The sequence below is a fragment of the Protobothrops mucrosquamatus genome, unplaced genomic scaffold, assembly GCF_001527695.2.
Source record: "Protobothrops mucrosquamatus isolate PMUCROS unplaced genomic scaffold, P.Mucros_1.0 scaffold849, whole genome shotgun sequence".
NCBI lineage: Eukaryota > Metazoa > Chordata > Lepidosauria > Squamata > Viperidae > Protobothrops > Protobothrops mucrosquamatus.
The window spans coordinates 216,681-240,583 of NW_015387104.1; the positions used below are offsets into that span (position 1 = coordinate 216,681).

Below are 23,903 nucleotides of genomic sequence, written 5' to 3' on the forward strand. Positions count from 1 at the left end.
TTTAAAATTGGACTTTAGAATATAGTACTGAAATTGTTTTGGTAGTGGAGCTATGCCAAAATCTGGATAAGGACGTGTGGCCATACACGTTCTGATAGAACTTTATTAGAAATCAATCCTATTGAACACCCTGGAGCAATCAAAAACTGGAAACAATTAACTTTGAGGTTAAACTCAAAAGCCCCTTCTATATAAGATGTTAAAAGTTTGGTTCATGTCGTCTGTACACAGTCTGCCAAAGCACATGTTTCATTTTGGTTTATTGTTGGCTGCAATTTACTGCCAGCCAATGAATGATGCTAAAACAGTGTTTCTCAACCTTGACAATTTTAAGGCATGTGGACTTCAACTCCCAGAATTCCACAGCCAGCAATGCTGGCTGTGGAATTTTGGGAGTTGAAGTCCACATGCCTTAAAAATGTCAAGGTTGAGAAACACTGTGCTAAAAGCTTATGTTTTAAATAAATAAACCCAAAAAACCACGTACAAAAGGAAACACCTATACTCCCCTCATTCTCAATTACACGGGGAAATAAATCCGAAAGAACCAAAATCTTCACAAAGAAGAACCGCTTTTGGCGAGAGAAAAGGATCTCTTTAACAACAACACCACCTTCCCTCGCAAGATGAATAAGGGAGAAACTCGGCAACGGTTAAAAAAAAAAAGCGGGTCACAAATCGAACTTCCGGTGGAAACGGAAGCCGCCGGATATCTCGCTTTTCTACGGTCCCAAGGCCCTTCTACGCCATGGCATCTCTATGGCGAACCGCCTTCCCATTGGGTAAAACGTAATACAGGAAGCGCCTGGAAGTCACGTGAGGATTTCGGACGCGAGATCTTTTCGCTTGCGTGTTCGGCGGGCCGAAGTATTTGCTGGCGTCTGCTGGAAAGCAAACAAGTGAGTAAAACCTGAGCAAGACAGCCGTTTCTAAGTGAGCGGCGGGAAGGAAGAGGGTGATTTCTTACTAATATTGCTTGCATTTTCCTAATCCGGCATCCCGATTATATGATAGGGCTTGTCTCCAGCGGATGCAAACAAGCTTATCGAGTAGGTGCAAATATAATCCCCCCCCCAAATGGGGTGTCGTCTTGATATCTCGGATTATAAAGCCTATCATGCCCAGCCAGCATGCTGGTAGAAGGTGTCCGGGGATGGAGGGGGGGAAACAAGGCATAGAGTAGACCACGTGGTCACGAGGGAAAAGAATCCACCGCCGGGAGGCTTCGCTTTTTCTTTTTCTCCTCTCCTACAAACATGTGGGCATTAATTCCACCGAAGCACACCAGAGCCAAGGTTTTAATTTCCTGAGTATTTAATTGGAAGCAAGTTTCCCTGAGCCCTACAACCTTGCTTTCGTTTAAGCTTCGCTTGATTTTGCAAAGTCTCCTGGCTTTGCTCGGTAGTGAATGGGGCTGCAGTCCCTCCCCATCAAAAGACTCCAGCTCAGTTGGAAATCTCTGCCGTGCTCTTCTTGGTGCAAGGGAGGAATCCTTATCCTAGACTAGATACTTTTCGGCAGACTTCGCTCTTGCACGGGGATCTACTTTTTGAGTTAATCTTCTTTACCCAATCAAGACGGCTCTTTGATTGATTGTATGCCATCAAGTCTTTCCCCCCTCCTAGCGATCAGATATATATACATAGACGCGTCTGTAAGGATACTATATTATTAATTCTGATGCTGGTCCTCGAAATGAATTTTTTAATAACATATAACTTTGTAATTTTCTGTAGTATATATTTGAGGGCATATCAATTTTGGAACAAGCCAAAAACGTACGCTGTACTACATGACTTCTGGTTTATTTGCCCATGATTGGGCTGTAACATAACTTATGTGAGTTATAAAACATGAATTATACTTTAGTGTGTTGCTAGAGGTGTTTGGTTCATACAATGGATGAAGGGAAAGCAAAACAAATCATATCATGGCTTGGAACAATGCATGAGCTCAGCTAATGATTGATGTTAAATTAATTCTTAACTCTTTGCCCACCTCAATTATATGGAATTGGATTGATGTATGTTTCTTGGTGAGGCACTCTTTTTTCCCCACTTCTTGTTTCTTTTCTCTTGTGTTCTGTTTTTGTGTTGAGTATGTTTTTTAAAAAAAGGAGATGCAGAAATGAAAGCCGGGCTATGAAGCCCAGCTGCACAGGATCCTGCTGTAATGAATAAACAGTATTCTACCAAGTATTTTTGAGTCAAGTTCATTATTGGAGATTTATCTAAGTCCAGTCCTAGGTTAGCAGAAGAAAGTTAAAGGAACTGCATTTTTTCTTCAGTTTACTTCTAACTCCCTGGACAATGCTGATTGAAGCATTGATAGAAAATGATAGGGGTAATGATATAACACAGCAGTAGGATTTGAGGTTGTGGAATAATGAATTAATGATCCATTGTCATTTTTGCTTACTCCCAACATTAAACTGTTAATTGGAAATGGATGGTTTTAATACTTGCTTTGTCTTTCAGAACATCTCCAAAAGTAACCAACAAATGAAACAGCAACAATGTTCCACAGACCACTATTTCAGGTATCCATTTTGTGATTTCATAGCTTTTATGAAAACTATGTATTGCTTATATCTTAGGATCATTGGGCTTTATGTGTTGGACTGCCTCACCTATCATCTTTAAACAGTGTATCTATTGGCTGAATGGATTTGGGAGTTACAGAGGCTTTAGTACATGGGGGATGGAGAGAGAGATTAGATAATGTCAGTCATTCAAGGAAATGCTTATCAGGAGATTTTTCTCCACAGGATGACTGGGACACACTTTATTGAGATAGTTTATACATGTTTTTAAAACTTTACAACTTTAAGATGTGTGGGCTTCAACTCATGCTGGCTGGGAAATTCTTGGAGTTGAAGTCTACACAACTTAGTTTCCAAGTTTGAAAAAACATTGGTGTATTGTAACAGAATCTTACAAGCCTCAGTGTATTATATCCCTGAGAATCGGGGAAGAGTCTGCTTCAGTCTCCTCTTAATATTCTTTTCCAGGACTCTTTGCTTATATAACAGTTCTTACCTATTTCTTGAAGGTCATCCTCCTGATTATCTATAGATTGGAATTTCTTTTAAGAGCATTTTTTTTATGTATGAGAACCAAACTTGTAAAAAAATAAATTTGCATTTTACTCATTAACTCATTCTTTCTCTTCTGGTCCAGAGAAGTAGTATAGTAAGTAAATAGCAATTTGAGAAAAGGCAGTAGCAATAACTGCTAACATGAAACCTAGTAGGTGATAGTAAGGATGAAGGTGAGAAAAAGCAGTCACTAATGGCAATAATGAGGGAATAAACTTGGAGGCATAATCTTCATAATCTAAACCAGGATCCAGTGCAACAACTAGAAGAACTAAATTAGAAATAAACTGGTTCAAAAATGAAGGAAGAAGAAAAGTTTAAATAAGAAAAGAGAGGAGCTATATATGTTCCTCTGGAATAAAATTCAGACCAATAGACTGATCTTGACAGAGATCAGGTTCACAAATACTATAATGTGGTTTGTTTAGTTACTTGATGGCTTAGAATAGTGCATGAACCTAGTCACTGATTTGTAGGTCCTAGTTTATGGCTCGGTATTATGAGTGAAGAAAGCCTATGTTGGATTCTTCAACAAAAGGTGAAATTAAACTATGGCTTAACATTGGTTGCAAGCCTATCCAATGATTTTCCTCTACTGTGCATGCTTTCTGCAAGATTTTAAATGTCCATTTTTTAAAAAAACTGTAATTTGCCTGCCTTCTGAAATTGGATAGCATCTGACTGTTGACTGAAGAGGTTGCTCTTATTTCCTGAATAAGGGCTTTTAATTTGGAAGGCAATATGGTTTCTGTTTTCCAATTTAGCTATCTAAAGCAGGCATTTGCCTCTCTTGACATTTCATAAGCTCATTGCTAAAATATGAGAACCCTGCTCAGGATCTTGGATTAATCCCCTCCCTTTTTTTGTACTAGTAAATATATTAGCATGGATGACTGCTGCTGATATGGGATAAGGTGACAGTGATCACCTATATAAAACAGCAACATGATTGTGTATTTTCCCTTCACCTGCCCATTTTTTCCAGTTGTGTAAGCTTCATTCAGAGAAAGTTATTTTGCAGCCTTCCCCATATAGTGGGATGGAGACTCTCAATCTCAGAATGTGCTGGATGGGAACTACAATCTAAATGTAGTTGAGAGAACCTGTTGAGTGAGTACTACATGGAATGATGTCAGCAATTGGAATGGCTACCCTATAAATTTTCTTTCTTTAGGTGATGCGCCAGTTTGTAAGACATGAATCTGAGGTCTCAACAACTCTTGAAAGATGTAAGTAGTTTCTCAAGGGACAAAGAATGGGGCCTGGCTTCTTAGGCCATGTGGTCGCAATGCAACTTTTATGCATTCTTCTTTACCATCTGGTGTTGATGTTTTGTTTAGCTTTAAATCGTATCCAACTGCTTGGTCGAGTAGGACAGGATCCTGTCATGAGACAAATGGAAGGAAAAAACCCTGTCACAATTTTCAGCCTAGCTACCAATGAGATGTGGCGATCGGGAGACACTGAGGTGGTTCAAGGAGGTAAGTGTGTTTAGCAATAGCTTGTCAACCATTTTGGCATTAAACTGAATTATGTATGAGCTCAGTCTCCTTTGAGACTGTATGCTGTGTTGTGATGTCAACAATAATATGCATGCATCTATGCTCTCTTATTTCCCATGTCCACATACACAGACATACATTCACTAATCTCTAAATTGGTGCCCCCTGGGGCCATTGTAGCAGGAAAATAAGGAAAATGTATTCTTTTCTTCCTCTAGGGATAATTTAATATCTTGCCATTTTGGAAAGCTCTCCAAATGGGATTTCTCCTATATTCTTGGGCTCAAAATTATATATAATCACAAGCTTTCAGTTCTTAACTTTTGAAGTTCATTTTAACAACTTTTCTTCCTCCATCACCTGCTAGTGTTTTTTGAAATCTTAGAGTCTTGTCCTAGCAACTAACTGATAAAGCCGCTCCTGATTGTATAGTGAAACTGTGTGCCTAAATGTATTTATATACTATTCTTGCCCTAATAATTTACTTGTCCTAATAATTTATTTTTAAACTAGGAGGTCCTTAGATTTACTAAAAATATTATTTAGGCAAAATATTATTTTTTCCTGCAGCCCACTTACTGAAAGATCATAAAGTGCAGTTTTGGTGAACTGCACTATTTACATCTGGAAAACTAATTAGGAAAGCCAATCAAATCAAATTTAAAAAGGTTAAAAATTCCAAGATCGGGAGTTAGCAATTGTTAGTACAGGTGTGGAGGGGGGTTCTAATGGGGTCAGCTAGCCCCAAAGTTGGGTGGGCCTCTGTATTCCCCACGCAAGGCCACACAGCCTTGTAAATTTTGACCCCTTTGTTGGAAGGCCAAGGGATTAGGGGCCTTGCCTCAATGGAAGGGCAGTGGCAGAGAACGCTCTTTTCCTAGACCCCGCTAGTCGAAATTCTTTGACTGAAGGGGTCTGCAACATACCTACCCTGCTTGAATCAATGGGGCAGGCTGATGTGATGCGGCACAGCCAGTTCCATAGGTAACCTGGCCTTATGCCATGTCGGGCTTTATAGATGATGACCAACACCTTGAATTGGATCCAGAAGCAAACTGGCACTCAGTGCTGTTCACAGAGCAAAGGCGTTATAGGTGCCTTTCTTTGGGCATCCAGTATGGCTCATGCAGCTGCATTCTGCAACAGCTGAAGCTTACGGACACTTTTCAAGGGTAGCCCCATGTAGATTGCATTGCAGTAATTCAGTTGGGAGATAACCAGGGCATACGTGACTGCTCAGAGACCCTCCCTAGCCAGGAAGGTGGGGTAACTGGCACACAACCCAGAGTTGGGCTAAGGCCTTCCAGACTACAGCTGCAACTTGGTCTTTGAGCAGGAGCCGTGAATCCAAGAGGACCTCCAACTTAATGCACCAGGTCTGTCTGGGCTAGTGTAATCTCATCCAAAGACGATAAACTCCTGGATACAAAAGGACCCACTCACAGCTACTCCATGTATTGTACTGATGTCACTGATATTATAGCAATGCATCTGGTTGTGTGAGACCAAATGTGTGCCATTCTTGAGGACGGCCAGATTGCAAGGCAGGCTTAAGATCTTGAAATCTGAATAATCATGCCACCAAATCTCGGATACTCTGGAGCTGCAAACTGGGGGTCTGGGTTGCCCATCTCTGCTATAGTCAATACTTAAGATCTCTGGATGTTGCTGAAAATCTTTTTTGTGTTTTATATGGCCTAGACGATGTTACACAGAAGACCACATGGCACAGGGTCTCGGTGTTCAGGCCGGGGCTGAGAGACTTAGCTTATCGGTTTGTGAAGAAGGGGTGAGTTGAACTGAGATGTTGTTGGGTGAACTTTCCAACATGCTTCATTCAAATAAGAGTTTATTTCTAGTCCTCCAGGTTCATAAATCATGTCTAATTATTTGCCTAATCTTGCCTAATGCTGTCTGGGAGAAGCTGGTCTTTATTCAAAGTCTGATCACCTTCACAATGATAGACTCAGAGTGGCTGTATCTGATTTATTTTGCATGTGCTGCTTTTATGGTACTCTGGTCCTTAGTACTGCTAGAACCAGACTTGCCCAATTGTCTGGGGCAAAAATGAACAGTTAGCTTATGAGAGATCCATTTTTTTGCTGAAATTTCATAGAGCAAAGCTTTTTTCCTTACTGAGACTGGTGTTAAGAGGAAAAATTCGGCTACAGCTCTTCACAGTTTCATTTTTTTAAAAATATCCCTGAGGAAAAAGGAAAGGAAACAAAGTGGATGCCAAGAGGGGCATATGGTTTGTTGTCAGCCGGATAGGATTATTTTGGCAATCTCTTGTGCCAAACACAGCCTTGGCAATAATAATTAAAATCCTCTTCTCTGATCTTCTGTAATTCACATAATTAACATATAAGCAGCGTGCACTGATGGGAACATTAAATACTGATTTAATTACAAGGAAGTAATTTTTCAATTAAAGATGAAGGCAAAACTTTTACAAGATTTGAAACTTACTTAGTTCAGCAAGAGATTTTAAATCAAATATTCCCAAATTTAGAGAGTGCTAACCCTAGCATATTTCAAAATCTACTCAACAACTGTCCTTGAAGGAAAATCACTTATTTTAAGACTGTTCATTGTTAACAGTAGTTGAAAATATGAGCCATACATAGTTGTGTTGCCCATTTCATAGAAATGCACACCTACATTTTGTTTCCCCAATTAAATTAAATGTCTAAGTCATTTAAATTTGTGTTAAGTACCATTGCTGGTAGTCACCCAGTATAATTTCTTTGAATTAGTCATTTTTTATTGTATGTAAAACCTGTTGTAACCAATTGCTTTTTTGTTATTGTTTATGTTCTTTTATTTTGTAAATTTTAATGTTTACTTTCAAGTGAGATTCTGGTCCTTAACTATAATAAAGGGCTGGGAGCCAGTTTGGTCTAGTGCAGGGTTAGGCTCAGGAATTCTGGGAGTTGAAGTCCACGAGTCATAAAAGAGCCAAGGTTGCCTACCCCTGGTCTAGTGGCTAAGGCATCAGTCTAGAACAGCAGTTCTCAACCTATGGGTCGGGACCCCATTTGGGGTCGATCGACCATTTCACGGGGGTCGCCAAGCAAGGCTGTCCGCCATTTTTTTTGTCCGCCATTTTTTTCCCCTTTTCCGGCGGGTGCCTTACCTCCCTTGGGCTGGGCCAGCTGGTGGTCGGCCTGCTCTGTCTCTGCCGCTTGCCAGCTACCCCTCGGCCGGCGCAGGGGGCGGAACCACGTATGTGTGGCGCTCCCGGGCAGGGAAAGTCCTCGACTTACGACTGGTTGGGTAGTCCTCGACTTATGACCGGTTTAGTCCTCGACTTACGACTGGTTGGGGTTGCGTCATTAAAAAGGTTGAGAACCACTGGTCTAGAAAGAGGAAGACTGCGAGTTCAAGTCCCACCTTAGTCATGAAAGGCAGTTGGGTGACTTTCGGCCAATCGCGCTCTCTCAACCCAATCCAGTTCACAGTCTTCTTCTTATGAGGAAAATAGGAGGGAGGGAGGAGTATTGTGTGTCCTTGAGTTTATTTGTAAAAATAATAAAGGTGGAATATGAAAAAATACAGGAAAAAAAATGAAAAAGTAAAAATTGAGGGCTGCAATTAATATGCGATTATTTGTATGTTTGGTTCTTGACAGTGCTCGGATCTACGTGGAGGGAAAAATAGATTATGGCGAATATATAGATAAAAACAATGTGAGGCGGCAAGCCACAACTGTCATTGCAGGTAAAATGTTTTGAACTGCAAGTGCTAAAAGTGAAGATGGGTGTTGCTGCATAGACTCCTGCATTGCTTCCCTGAGGGATTCCCCTAAATCAGGGGTAGGCAACCTTGGCTCGTTTATGACTCATGGACTTCAACTCCCAGAATTCCTGAGCCAGCCACGCTGAGGGGAAAGGGAGAGTTTCCAAGCTGAGCCATGCTGGCTCAGGAATTCTGGGAGTTGAAGTCCACGAGTCATAAAAGAGCCAAGGTTGCCTACCCGTCCTAAATTTACAGATTATTAGGCCATACTTAAATTCCCATTTCTTCCACTAGATGTCTCTCTTGGATGCTCTTCTTTAAAAAAAAGTCTGTAGGAGCACAAAGTTCTCAATGCAATGTTCGTTGTCAGATGGCTTAAATTACAACCCTCATCCTCCCCTACCATGCTGGGTTGGAGACTATGGAGGTGGAAGCCGAAGACACAAGACAGGCAAGATTGTTTGCCTGAGAACTGACAGCCTTGGCCACTTTCTATCTTCTCGCACAGAATCAACAGATTTGCTTTGTAAGGGAAAGTAAGCTTGGCTAAAAGTTCAGATGCAGGCATGTACCAGGAAGTACCGAATGTCTGCCTGGGTCATTGATTCCTTTTAACTTACTACAATTTCTCTCTGCTGGGCTTAGTGTTACAAGAGAGAAACTTTAAAAGCAAGAGAAGGAAGGAAGGAAGGAAGGAAGGAAGGAAGGAAGGAAGGAAGGAGAGGTTTAAAAAATGAGGGAAAGTATATCCCTTTTTTAAATGTAATTTTTATTGAATATTCAAAGTTAAAAGCTACAAAAAAAGATAAAAGATCGTAAAAAGATAAGAATATGCGGGAAAATAGAAAGGTAAAAGAGAAAGTGAACCAGGAAAAATATTTTAAAAAGTGGCATCCAACCTTCTTTGTAGCAATTACATAGTTAACCCTATTTCTACTCTACCAAATTATGTAACATAATTCCCTTCTTCCCATATACAACCCTTTTTAATCAATAAATCCAGAAACCAACAGTTCATTTTTATCCACTCAGTGAAAAGTCCATAAAGGATTTCCAGTCCTTTGTGTAAAGTCATTGTTCTTTCCTTTTCCAAACAAATCAATTTAGCCATTTCTATAAGCCAGTGGTGGCGAACCTACGGCACGCGTGCCAGAGGCCGCACTCAGAGCCCTCTCTGTGGGCATGCATGCCATTGCCCCAGCCCCACCTCCCCCATGGCCCCTCCTCACCAGCAGTCCCCGTGGAGAATCACCCGAGCAGCGCAGCCAAGAACATGGCAGCCAGACAGCGGGGACACTGCACTCGTGCCCCGTCGCGCAGATGCTGCTGCTGGGCTGTTTGGGCGATCTGTGGCGGGCCGTGGAGGCAGTGGGTAGCCCTGTGGGCGGGTGGGGTGAGGACAGAGCGGGGATGGGCTGCGGGCAGGGGCGAAGTGGGGGTGGGCAGGGCTGGTTTTTGGGCACTCGATCTCTAAAAGGTTCGCCATCACTGCTATAAGCTCTGCCATTTTCACAGTCCACTCCATGAAAGTATGTCTCTTCAAGTCCAAAAATGACAGAATGGTGATGCTCTTTTATGGACCACCTTTTCCTAATGATGTAATGTTGTGGTCAGGTTCTTCTGTTCTTTGACAAATGGGGGGAATTAAGAGTGAAGAAAAGTATTGTATTGTTGTTCTAGAGCCTGTAGTTTGTAGCAATATTAACACGGAATTTTGGAAATCCTGGGCTAGACTGAGTAACATTCTGGAAAAGGGAAATGATAGATATTTCCACACTGTTGTCCAGAGACAACACACATTTGGACACACACATTTAGCAGTGAGCTTCACTTGAAGAAGACTACATCTCTATTTTGGTAGTGGTTTGCTTTCTGAGCTTGCCATTTAGTTTCTGAGCATTTTGTTACCATTTTGTTCTGTTCCTCTTTAGCTTATACTGTATATGTCTTGTGTGCTGGTGTGGTCAGTTGATTGCGTGACTGTTTGGCATTATTTTCAACGGCTGAGGAGCTGGTTGGTTCCGTTATTGATTGGTCGTTCGAATGGTCCAGTTTCTTAAGTGTTTATATACTGGATCTAAATCAATATGCTTGTTAATTGCCCCTTTTGTAGAACACCAGGCTTCAGTAAATTCATGTGTGTGGTCGATGACCACACCAGCACCCAAGACATATATAAGCTAAAGAGGAACAGAACAAGACATTTCTATAAAGTCACCCTGATGAGGTTACCTAGCCTGGTAATGAAATGTTTGGAAACTAAATGGCAGGCTCGGAGAGCAAACCACTGCTAAAATCTAAAACCTGAGCTACATGTATTTTGTACTACATCTCTATTTTTTTTAAAGAGCACAAGATGGTGTGCATCTTTCTCCCTTCAACAAAAATCTCCATGGCTACTTTTAAGTCTCTGTTCAAAGACTGATGGACAAGAGAAGGTCCCCATGAGTTTAATGGTGGAGCAGGTGCTTGAAGTTGGGACTTCTAATCCCATAATTACCATTATTTCACTGGTGCTCAGATGGCTTATAGTAACCAGCCTGCTAGATACCTCTAAGCAGGGAATGATACTCACTGCAAAAAATTGCAATAGTTGCCAGAAGATAGTTTCACTTATGGATTTTGTAATAACAACGCAGCTTGCAGGGCTTATACTGCATGCTGATCAATTCAGGATTGTTCTTATTTTGTAACCTCCAACCACCTGCAGTTAGTATTGTATGTAGAATATGTAATGTACTTTGAGCCTGAACTGGATGGCTGACTAGACACAGCAAGTTGATACGGTGCATGTAAAAAATTCCAATATCAGGTATAGATAGTCCTCGACTTATGATCACAAATGTCTTTTNTTTTGCTAAGTGAGGCAGTTGTTAAGTGAGTTTTGCCGCATTTTATGTCCCTTTTTACCACGATTGTTAAGTGAAGTACTGCAGTTAAGTTAGTGACAGGGTTGTTAAGTGAATCTGGCTTCCCCATTGACTTTGCTTGTCAGAAGGTCACAAAAAGTAATCACATGACCCCAGGACATTGCAGCCGTCATAAATATGACTCAGTTGCCAAGTGTCTGAATTTTGATCCCATGACCATGGGGATGTTGCAATGGTCATAAGCATGAAAAATGGCCATAACTCACTTTTTTTCAGTGCCCTTGTAATTTCGGTCACTAAATGAACTGTTGTTAAGTCGAGGACTGCCTGTACAAATAGTCTGTAAGGTACGATGGAAAAGATAAATCTGAAAAAATCTGCTGACCAAATCCAGATATATATGTATATGTGTGTGTAATAATTGTGTCTCTTATTGTTTGTGCTTTCAGATAATATTATTTTCCTGAGTGATGCTAAGGATATATTTCCTGAGTCGACTTAAAAGGAATGAAGCAAATGGGGTTTGGACTGAGGGTTAAGCTGTTCTTCTTTTCTTTTCCTTTTTATTGTAAGCTTTTCCTAATACTATAATCATGTCTTTGTTGTCTATCCTGATAAAAATAATATTTTGTACAAAAAGAACATTTATTCAATTTTTTTGCCCATTGCATTAAGAAATTATTAGCAAATCATCATAAATCGTCTAAAGAACAATTGCATAACAATAAGCAGTTCAACCACAGATCACTTAAATGCAGTAAAAATAGATGGTGACATCTATGAATCAAAGGCTCCTTAAACAATTCTGCTGTTTTTAATAATTTCCTGAACCTGAATATAATTTTTGCTTTGTTCAGGCTTTTGACATATGTATGTGTCACCTCGCAGAAAGTCCTTTTAGTGGAGGCCAGAGAGGAAGGTACATTACTGTTTGTTTCTTTGTTTTGGCTGCTTTGCTAAGTTTGATGTGATGAAAGTTATGAGAAGTGCAAATTGGCCAGGCCCAGAGCCAAACTGTTTAGCAGCACTGATGTGCCTTCCACTGGTGACGTAACATTTCTATAGAGCCCTTGTGCTCTCCCGAGTTTGGTTGTTTACTGCAAACATTTCATTACCCAACTAGGTAACATCTACGCAACAACCAAACTCGGAGTAGCAAGGACTCCACAGTTCAGCCCTGAGCTACAGGTATGCTCTTCTGTATTTGAAGTGGGCTCCTTGTGCGAGTCCATGGTCAGTTGAGAAGATCAGCGACCTTGAAAAAGGTACTCACTTCTCCAGCAAGCTCTTCCTGAGCAAAACCCTCTGTAAACCTTTGCACCGCTGATAAAGTCCAGTAAAGCTACCATCTGCAGAACTAGAGTCTGACTGTAAGTTGAGACTGGCCGCCGTGATTGGAAATAGCTCTTTTAAGAGGCTGCTGCATGGCCTCCATCCTTTCATTCAGCTCTGAATATAATTTACAGTTCCAGTTCCTACAGCGTCATGGCAATTTAGCCTGTTTTCTTTTTTTAATAAGCACACCCAACAGACATTGTAAATATCTAGTGGGCTTAATATAATTTATTTTGCGAAAATGCATCTTTGTAAAAATCAGTGAGCATCATCACCATAGAATGCTCTACTCGTGGCTTCTCAAAAGGACTGAGGAAAATCCACCAATACAAAAACTGGACTTTAGAGAGCTTGTTCAGCTCTTTTTTTAATCTGAAAGTGATGTGGGCTGAAGGGGTTTCCTTCTGCACTGTGCCAGCCTTTCTCCCAACAGAAATGGGGTGTTTTTATACCTACAGTACATTTGGGGTGAGGGGAGGGGGCTTTGGTTGGAAAAGAGCCAATTTAGCAGTTAAGATGCTGGAACTGGATTGGGGAGAATTCAGATTCAAATCCTCCTTCAATTAAGCAGCTTACTGGATAGTTTTAGACCAGTCACCCTCCCATCGATCCATTTGGATTGTTGTGGGGTAAAATACCGGTAGTCATTGACTTACAATCATTCGTGTAGTGACTGTTCGAAATTAAAACAGCACTGAAAAAAAGTGAGTTATGGCCGGTTCTCAAACTTATGACCATTGTAGCATCCTCATGGCCACCTGATTAAAATTCGGGTGTCATGGATTTAATGAAGGTTGCACTGTCCCAGTGTCAGATCATCGCCACTGGCGACATTCCCAGCTGGCTTCTAACAAGCAAAGTCAATGGGGGGAAAGCCAGAGCTGCTTAACAACCACGAGTCACTTAACAACGGGAGCGATTTGCTTAACCCCGGCAAAAATGGTAAAATGGGGCACATCTCAATAATCACCTTGCTTAGCAAATGGGAAAATTGGTCACAAGTCAAGGACTACCTGTAAGTGCATTAAAATCTGCCCTGTTGCTATACGGCGGGCTGAACTTATAGCCTGTATTTTTAACCAAACAGGCTTTGAATTTGTGTTTTTAGGACTCAGCGCATCAAGAGGGACGTGACTGGAGAAGCCAGTCTAACTCGTATGTCATAGATACGAAGGTTGCAGCCCCAACTTGTCCCTAACCTGCATTCTTCCGAAGCCAGTGCAGTTTCATGACCTTTCAGTCTTCCTGCCAACTTCCGTGTTCCTTCCTTTCTCCATTACCCCATGCACGCCGTTCTCGCCTCCAGGTCCTTGTTGATGGAAGTCTGACAGCACCAGGGAACATTTGAAGCTTCACTGATAATCTGCAGATGAGTCATGCAGGTGAAGAGCTGGTTATTTCTCAACCTGACGGCAGCTGGGCAGAATAAAAAGGAAGGGGGGAAAAAACCAGGATAGTCACAGCATGACTCAAAGCAGACTGGCCAGTGTTTTCAAAGCATTGTTATGAATATTGGATCATATTTTCCTAAAATGAGATTTCCACACCTCTTTAGCAAAGGGAGAATCCCGACAACTTCCCCAGTGGAAGAAAATAACAAATGTGCTGCAGAAGCAAAGCAGAGCACTTTTCAGCAGGAGAGAAAGATTTAGGAAAATTCATAAAGAGAATATGGAGGCAATAGCTGCCATTTATCCGCCCCCCCAAGCTAATGTGGCATAGTTGCTATAGTTCAAGAAGTCTTTGAACTTTGGCTTTGCTTTGACCTCAGTTTGCCCATCTGTAAAATGGGGGACAATGATTCTGGCTTACTTTACAGGGTAAATGCCGATTATATATCTAAGTAAAGAATGTATTTAAAAGTTCTAAACTAATATTTGAACTAATTTTAAACTAATTTCAGTTACTGTGGCAAAAGGTACACATTTTTTAAAAAATGGAAGTATGCCAGAGAAAAGCTTTTTTTCTAGAGTAAGCTGTATCCATGTTGAAAATATTTGTTTTGTTGAATACAGAAACATTCATGTGTAGCCCACAGTCACTGCAAATCAGGAGTGTCCAACCTTGGCAACTTTAACACCTATGCACTTTAACTCCCAGGATGCCGTAGCCAGCCATGCTGGCTAGGGAATTCTGTGAGTTGAAGTCCACAAGTCTTAAAAGTTGTCAGGGTTGGACACCCTGCTGTAAATATCAGGGATCTTACATGCAGTCAAGCAGGTCTGGTTAGACTCAGCCTCTCGGTGAGAAAGTTGTGTGATAGACATTTTCCTCCCCCCACCCCCAAAGTAATCTCATAAATTGCATCATACTTTAAAAAGAATTTATGCATTCACATAAATACTTACCACTAGCACTGTATCACAGCAGATAAAAGCAGTGGGGAAATCTGGTTGAAGGCTTTGTAGTTCAGGGAAAGAAATGGTTGTGGTACCGTTGTCTAACTTGACATCCCAAGGACTTGAGACGTCAATGCCCAGAATTCCCAATCTGCATGACTAAATGCTGGGAATTCTGGGACTTTCAATCCCAAAGAGTTTCTACTAAAGTAGCCTTAGCAAGTTTTTTGAATCTATCTTTTTGGGGGAGTGAAAAACAACTTAAAAGCATGAGAAAGGTGTTTGCTTTCTACTGTTCACGTAAATACGCAGAATATATTTTACGTTAGCTGTTTCATCCTATTTTATTTTCTCTGTGCTGACTCTACACAGATATATAAGTAATAGCTTTTAGATACTCATCTCTGCAAAATCAGCAGTGGCAGAAATTATATCAGCACCTGTACTAAAATCCTTAGAGCACAAGGAATGTTTACAAACACGACATAATACACAATAGACATGCCACAAAACTTGGAACCAATGAGTCAAGTTTACTTATCAAGCTAAGCCATGCTAGAATTCATCTATTTTCTTAGCAGGTTGTGTGAACTCAGCCATGGGATACATTATCCATGGTTTATAACTAAAAGTATGGTATAAACAGGCCAATCTATGGGCATTTGCACTTACAGTGCTAAACAAAATCAAATAAAACCATTCCAATTTCCAAATACTTTCTGACTTTATATGCTGTAGTCATCTGGGTTCTTGATTGCGCTGTTTCACTTAGAAAGAAATAGTCCTTTGCATATTAAGCCTTTCAGTATAATTTCAAAACTCTACAGAGATCAGCTGCTAATGATCTTACCAGCCAAATAAATTTGAACTCTGTTGAACATAATTCAAGATCTCTCTTGCTATTAGATTTTTACTAGTGCTGGTAGGTTTTTAAAAAAATATTTTTATGGCATCTCCACTAAGCATGGAACTTGTTCTTTTCAGGAATAAGCTAGATCTTTAGGCTACAAGGGCCTGACAGTGGCTCGCTTAAAAAGTAGCTACATGATTCAGCTGGTTTTTCAGAGAGTCTGTAATTTTTAATCATATATTTCAATTCTATTTATATTATGGCCACTTGAAGACCAAAGATGATAACCCCACTTATAAAGGAGGACTCTTCTCATATTCTGGGATTTGTGGCATACTTCAGAATGGGAGTATTTTTATCTGTCTTTGCTACTATGTTTGAGCTGGTTGTAAAGCTAAGATTAGAAATCATGCACTACAAGACATGAGTTAGACCGAGCCCTTTCCTGGACACCCTGAAGCTTCTGCAGTGCAGAAACTGCAATTTGAGCCCCACAATTATTTCTACAATTCACACAATTTTGTATGTGGTGCGGGAGGCATGGCTTAATTGATTATCTTTCTGATCCCTCCATAACCAAAATTTTCAGGACGCATTACAAGGCAGTTGTTTTTTTAAATAAAAAATAATAAAATGCAGTGAATATCAAACATATCCAGATTAAGTCTTGGTACAGAATATAATAATCCCAATCAACATAACTCAACAAGATGAAATCTGGTTTTCATAGTTAAGTAAATTGACTGCATTTTTGTTTTGTTAAAAAGTGGGATTTTTTTTTTTATCATCCGATTTTGGGGGTGGACAATGATAGTATTTGAAGCTCATGGGTAAAACATATTTTGTATGTAGTCTCTTGACTGATAAAATCTCCCATGTGAAACATCCAACTGATCCTGATGGCTGCATGAGTTCTGTCAGTAAAGGAGTGTTCACATGAAATATTTATTCATGCTTAATTTTATAAACCAGTTTTCTTGACTTGCATTATGATCTTAAGCTCATCACCCAAGCTGGGTTTATGCTTTAACTGTAATTATCTAATAGGAATCTCCCTCTTAAGCACAGCTTAAGCACAGCTTAGAGAGGGAGGAGTTAAATAGGGTTACCCAATTAGTCACCTAATCATATATCATCTTTTGCTGAATTGTAGCCCACAGAATAAGCCACAATTGGCTGCCTTCCTACATTGCTGTATACACTAAGCCACAGTATGCTTTTGTTTGGGCTTAAATTAGCCATTCCATAATGCTGATGCTGCTTGTGCTCACATGTGGCTATTTTTTAAAATATTAATTGCTTATACACAACTCTCATCAAGTTTTTTCAAATGTACCTTAGAAAGCTGAGTTTAAGTAGTGCGTGCCTTCAGAACTGTGTATCAGGAAATAATTTGCTGAATTTTGCAATATTTTAACTGGATTTTGAAGCAGGCAGCTTCCATGGCTCCTCTCCAGATATTCTTTTCACTTTCCAGTATGAGTAATACGACAGCCCCACCTTTTTGTTCTTCTGGGCCAGATTGAGAAGCTTCAGCTGAAAATCAGCTGCAGTGTTAACCTTTTCAACAATTCAGATTATACTTCTGAACTTGGAGGTTGAAGTTTTGGAGTTGCGCTTTTTCAGAGGTAATTGCAGTGGAACTGGCAGGCTAGTAGTTGCTTTGGAACATCTCATTCCAAGAGTACTGATTCCCAATTCACTTGACTGCAATTCCCACAATTCTGGGTTGGAATTCTTAGAACTGCAATCCACTCTTTCTGAAGGAGATGCTGAGGCAGAGATTGTGCAGCTCTGGGTGTACATAAGTTCCATTTTCTTTGAATGTTATTGAAATTATCATGGCCTGGTTTGCAGGTAACATTAAGCCAGTATGGTAAGCCACAAATCAGGAACATTATGACTACAGCAATGTTGAACTCAGCCAAGTGGGCTGCCTTAATAGTTAATAAGAAGTAGTAGGGAATGGCCCTATCTCTCATCTTTGAGAAATATATACTTTGATGGCCCTTTAAAAAGCTAATGGATATGATAGATTCTCTACTCTACTGGGCTATCGTTGGAAAAGCAAAAGAAGCTCTACCCTAAGAGTCTGCAGATGAACTGACAGCAACAATAAGTCAATCTCAGAAAGTGGGAAAGGTTATACAGAAAATGACTGACCCTCAGATAACCTGGACCTAAACTGTGTAGGGCTTTAAATATAATGAACAGCACTGTATTTTGCCTGGAAGCAGGTTGGTAGTCACAATACTTTTAAGAACCGGCACTATGTGGTCTCCTTATCTTTTTCCCAAGACCAACTTGGCTGATGGATTGACATTTCTAGGCTAGGCAAAATGGCACCCCCAAACAGAACACATTACAAAACTAATAAGGAGATAATAGTGTGCACTATGGTTTTAAAACAATATTCTTTCAGAATGGAATACAGTTAACATGTAAAGTGGTTAAAACTTGCTCTTTTCCATTTTCTCCGTCTCTAAAATGTGCACGCTAATTCTTTTGGGAGATTATAACCTCATAATTTCAGGATAGGCATCTCCCTGGAATTATGTCTTCTTCTTAAAAGAGTCTAGTCTGGAATCGGTTTCAAATTATCCCATACTAAATAAAGCAGACTTTCAGGCAAGTTGTATCATTTCCTGAAGATGTTGCAGAGAAATAAATCTAAGTGACAACAGGATACTGATAGTAACCACTTCATGCAGACAGAATAAAGCCCCAAGGGATGGTATGTAATAGCTTATAGTCTGAGACACAACTGTCTTCAAATAACACCATCTGAATTTTGTTTCTTCCATTCAATCATTTCTGATTCTCGGAGACTGCCTGGACAAGTCCCTGCGGAAGTTTTTCAGAAGTCATTTGCCACTGCCTCCTTCCTAGAACAAAAGTGACTAGCCCAAGCTGGCTTTATGCCTAAGGTGAGAGTAACATTCATGGTCTCTTGGTTTCCAGTCTAATGTCTTAACCATTACACCAAACTGAAATTTATCCGGTGCAATTCAAGATGCTGGTTATTTAGCTGTAAAGCCTCACATGGCACAGGGCCAGGTTATTGGCTGGACTTTCCATCTCCAACCATCTGTTTCCCCACCAGAACTAGTAGAGTTGGCATGCTTTATGACCCATCTATTAGTACCATTTTGTGGGACTTAGGTCTTCTCTGTCATTTCATGTGTCTTTTCAAATAGCCTTCTCCTGGGAAGCCAGATGATCCTGTTGGTCTTTTGTAAGACATTAAAGACTTGGAGGTTTCTAAGTGCATTTGGCCCAGAAAGTTGAAGACTCAATGTTTTAATGATGAAGTGGAATCGTAAAGATGTTTTTTCCAAAGGCAATTGGACTTTGTTTTCCTTGAAGACATTTTGCTTCTCATCCAAGCAGCTTTGCTTCCTTGAAGGAAAACATCTTCACAGAAAAACAAAGTCCAGTTGCCTTTTGAAAAAGCACCTTTGGGATAACCATGACCTGGATGATTGAGAATCTCCATAGACAGATGAAGTAGAATTAGTTTTGACACCAAGCATATGTTATATTTTGGTTTTTCTGTGTTGATTTATGAACTGTTACTTTTGTTTTAATTTTGATGGCCATCTAGAGTCACCTTGGAGAGATGGTGGCTATATAAATACTATTAATACTTTAAGTAAATTTGTAAGTTTACTATGATCAGTACCATTTAAGTCTGTTGAGAGCTCAAAAAAAATCAACAGTCAACAGTGCTTTGCATTCTAAATCAAACATCATTCATCAGATGGATTAAAACAGTCTCAATCCTTCATCTCCTGAAGCCAGTTTCAAGTAGGTTAGAATCTCTGCTTCTTCCAGCACCTCCTGAAGTTGAAAAACCATAATTCCCTCAATCACCTTTCCCAATTATTTTCCATCTTTGGAAAAAAACCACAGCAATTTGGTTCAGTGATTGTTATGCAATATGTTCCAATTACCTATTTTCTCATTTGTCCTTCAAGAAATAATAAATGTGGTTTATGTTTTCCCATTTATGTCTGGTAACTGGAAAAACCTGAAAGATAAATTTCAACTATTTTAACACCGGATTGAGAGAGAGAGAGAGAGAATCTGCAGCTTGATGTTGTGCAGATATGGTGAACTCGAACTTTCAGAATTCTTCCACAACATTATAAGCAAAGAACTATTTAACAATTCTGAGAATTGGTCCAAAACGTATTAAGGACACTGTATCAAGAAAAGCTGTGATATAGCTTAAGCCATTTTCTGCTTTATAACATGAATAAGTTTAGAGCATACTATCAATCTTATTCCTCTCCCTCCTATTGTTTTGTTTACAATGTTATGTGGCAAGAGTTCTGGTAAGTTGAAAATATATACCTAACCTTTATAAATAGTTTTACTTTTAAATTCTCCATGACATCCTTGCTCTAAATATCCTGTTTTCACAGGATGTGAGTGCGGTTATTTAAATAAGTATTGTATTCATAGGGCTTACTCCTAAATATGTGTGCATATGACTTGAGATATTGTCAATATTTAAGACAATATTTTATTACTAGATATCCAGGCTTTGCAGAATGATCTACCTTTTGCTCTTTATTTCCTTTGCTAAGTCTGAGTAAGTTATAGTAAGGTAACCTACCTTGGAATGCAAATGTTAATTGAAGGGTCTGGGTGTGCTGGATCCAGGGCTACCAGATCTGGTCTACAGAACACCAGGCAACATTAGGTAGCAGTACAGGTCATCCTTGTTTAGGAACCACAATTGGAACTGGCAATTTGGTTATTAAAGGAAGGGATCATTAAGTGAAACTATGACTGTGCTTATCATCTTAAGTTTTCTTTTGCTTTACGGACCTGTAAAGATCATAAATGTAAAGATTGGTCATAAAGTTACTTTTTCATTATGGTTGTAACTGCATACAGTCCCTAAATGAGGCAGTCACTAAACAAGGACTACCTGTATGGAGAGAAATCTGTCTATCTCTCTGCTGGGTTCTGGATCTTTTGCAACCCAAATCTTGTCGCCCTGTGAGTCACACATTCCAGCAGCTTTCTTCAATTGTCATACCCTCCAAATGTCTTGGACTTCAAATCCCTTCAAAAGAGCTCGTGAAATCTGCATCCAACATCTTGGAAACACATCCCACTGAGAAAGACTGGTGCTTGGGCACGTTGGCTGGGAATGATGGAAATTGTTACCCAAGATGGGTGGAAGACCTTAGATAGGACTCCATGCAGATCAATTCGGGGCATTTTTCTTAATTGACCTTGTTATCGTTCTGTTCCTGCTGCCAGGATTAAATATATCCTTATTTCCCCCTGCACGTGTTTGCTTTCTTAAGAAAGAGCAACCTTTGCACCCAGTTTCTATAGACTGAAGGATGAGTCAATCCGGAACTACAGGGAGAAGCTGATTCGCTGCCCTGGGCTTTTAATTGAAGGCCAACAGAAATCCCTTTTACGTGGGCAACTTCCTCTTCCCTTTGGTTAAATGTCACCCAGTAGCCCCCATTTAAAAGGTTAACAACTCCTTTCCTCTCAGTCTCCCTTCAGTGCTTTATTTTCATTCCACTCCTCACAGCAGGCGGGGTTTCTCCCGAAGCTGTATTCTTGTCGTTAAGCCATTGGCTGCAATTCATGCTCCCTGCAGCTGACAGGGCCAAGGTTATTGGTCAGCCGGGACAAATCGAACAGCAAAGCCTAACAAATCCGAGGGCCTTCCCCTCGCTGACGTATTTGGGATTTCCCGCCCACATTCCACAGCTGGAGTGGGGGCCGAAGCGGCATTGGAACAGGGAGGGCGGGTCTCTTAGCACGGGTAGCGGTTCGTGGATTCTGATTGGTCGGCAGCCTTAGAAGCAGGCTCGCTCGGCTTTGGGGATTGGCCAGGAGGCGGAATCCAGCCTGGGTAGTGGGGTGGCTGCAGGAAAAAACTGCCTCTGTTGTCACTGTGAGGTCGAAGGCGGTGCGGGGAGGGTAGTCGCGCATCCACGCTCCACAGTCTGCGAGACGTTCAAACTGCCCGTCTGTGCTGGTTCCAACGTAGGAAACGGTGACGCTTCACCTCTTGAGTCCACGAGTGTTGTTGCGGTGTTTTCTTGAAGTTTTCAGCCTCCTTTTAAAGCGGAGTAGCCATTTCTGGGAGATAAGGGGGTGGCTGGTAAGGTTTATTGCTAGTGGAAGTCGCATGAGGGGTCGTGGCTCCTAATGACGCTCCACTTTATGGAACAAGGCTGCTTTCCAGGACGGTATTAAAGGGCCGCCGAGAGGCTTCCATCTGCTCCCTTCCTTGTCCCCCCACACGTTTGGTTTTGCTGGGCCCCGACTGACTATGGAGGTGCTGGACAGTGGGGAGCAGAACCTGTTCCAGTGGGATCGAAAGTTGAGTGAGCTGTCGGAACCGGTGGACTCCGAAGCCCTCCTCTACAACACGGTGAGAAACGCGTCCATTGCAGAAGTGGGGTGTAGGAAGCCTGGGTGGGTGAACGAACATTGGAGTGGGGAAAATAATTTTCTTGTGGAAAGAAAAGCAACAGTTTTTCAGCTGCCTTCAAAAAGTTATCCTGCTCTTAGCAATCTGGGTTTGCTCGGAGAAGCCTGGCTGGCTTTGGTATAGATGAAATCCAATACCCTTAAAGAGAGCATCATGGTGGGGGCAAGCTGATGCAAGAGGATTCTTTAAAAAAAAGAAAAAAAGAATTGATCTGGAATTGGATTTCTTTATGGTTTTATTTTCTTTTTGTCTTCTAAGCATGACATAAGTTTCCCCTTTTGGGGGGAATGGGTCTTCTGAAAAGCTTTTGCTATTAGAGGACATCCCAGTGGGACTTTCCCAGATGCAAGAAGAGTTAGTTAGTTAGGCGTTCTCAAAAGAGAGTTAAATATGGTGGAGAGCCCGGAGTTGGGAATTTCAGCAGAAGTGAAAAAGAGTGCCTCTGACGGGAAGAGGAAATCAGTTGAATGTTTTGCTTCTCCAGAACTGTCTGCATCAGAGGAAGAACCAGAAAACCTTCTCTTCAATTATTTTTGTTTCTTCCAAAGAGCTTGCTGCATAACTTTTGAATGCTCTTTTCCTTCCTGTTTTGCAAGTCAAGAAGTTCCTATTATGTTGCCAATGAGGAAAGAGTAGGTTTGTGGGAGCTATAATAACGGTCTCTTGCTTGAGTAAGATTCTGGTACACTGAAAATGTAGGTCTGGCTTTCCACCTTCCCCTCTTACAATCCCATCTGTCATTGCTATCATTACATGAGCCAGTTTGGAAGGGAATGGAGGCCTAGGAATCCAAGAAATATTTAAGGTGGTTTTGCAAGGATAGTTATGAAAGAAATGGTGGACAAAACGAGGATCGGCAATTTATGCCAGATGTTTGGCTTTTTGTCCTTGGTTGAAAAATCAGTGGATTTAAAGAACTTTAAGGACAGGGTAGGGGTTTTTTTAATTTAAAAATTCCTAAAATTGAACAAAAATAAAAGGCTGCTTCTACTTGAAGAAATCATTCTTTTTTAAAAAGTAATTTGTTGAAGGGAAAAGTGATTTAAAGTGTGCAGAATAGATTTTATGTATGATGAACATCAACATTACCTCCCCCCCCCCAAATCTAAAGAATGCTGTCTCCACTTCAGAGTGCATACTGGTAAAAAACAGACTGGTTTTACACATTCCCCTAAAGCAGGAGTGTCCAATCTTGACAAATTTAAGACCTGTGGACTTGAACTCCCAAAATTCCCCAGCCAGCAAGTTGTGAAGGTTGGACACTCCTGCCCCAAAGCTTGGTTTACTGAACTATCATTTATTGTCCAAGACAAAGTTGTCTCACCCAGTACACTTAAACACAAACCATAATTTTCAAATTTTCAAATCACAATAACATACTAAATTAAAAATAATGCTGTGCTTTATGTGAGATGGGAACTTGGCCAAATTTCACAGAATGGCTATACTTGGAAATTACATTAATAGATATTATGGTTTAGCAACACTTTGCCACCTATCATTCTTCATGCACATTGTAATGTTTATCATTCTCAGTCAACATAGTCCATGTTAATATTGATTATATGAGTTGTGTCAGGTACTAAGTTGGGGGCCTCTGGTACATATTTATCCTACCCATGTAGATTAACATTTTTTTAAACTCAGTAGTAATTGTCCCTTCAGTTGTTGTTGAATGATAGCTCCTAGAATTCCTT

The 23,903-nt window shown here is 40.5% G+C and overlaps 1 protein-coding gene across 1 annotated transcript; it reads left to right on the forward strand.

Moving 5' to 3' along the window:
- Positions 1-780: 780 nt before the first annotated feature.
- SSBP1 (single stranded DNA binding protein 1) lies at positions 781-11,853 on the forward strand. Its single transcript, XM_015819026.1, has 7 exons — positions 781-899; positions 2,478-2,539; positions 4,272-4,326; positions 4,438-4,578; positions 6,301-6,388; positions 8,231-8,319; positions 11,657-11,853. Exons 2-7 carry the CDS (start codon positions 2,516-2,518, stop codon positions 11,707-11,709), a joined length of 450 nt encoding a protein of 149 aa, XP_015674512.1. The 5' UTR covers positions 781-899; positions 2,478-2,515; the 3' UTR covers positions 11,710-11,853.
- Positions 11,854-23,903: the final 12,050 nt, after the last annotated feature.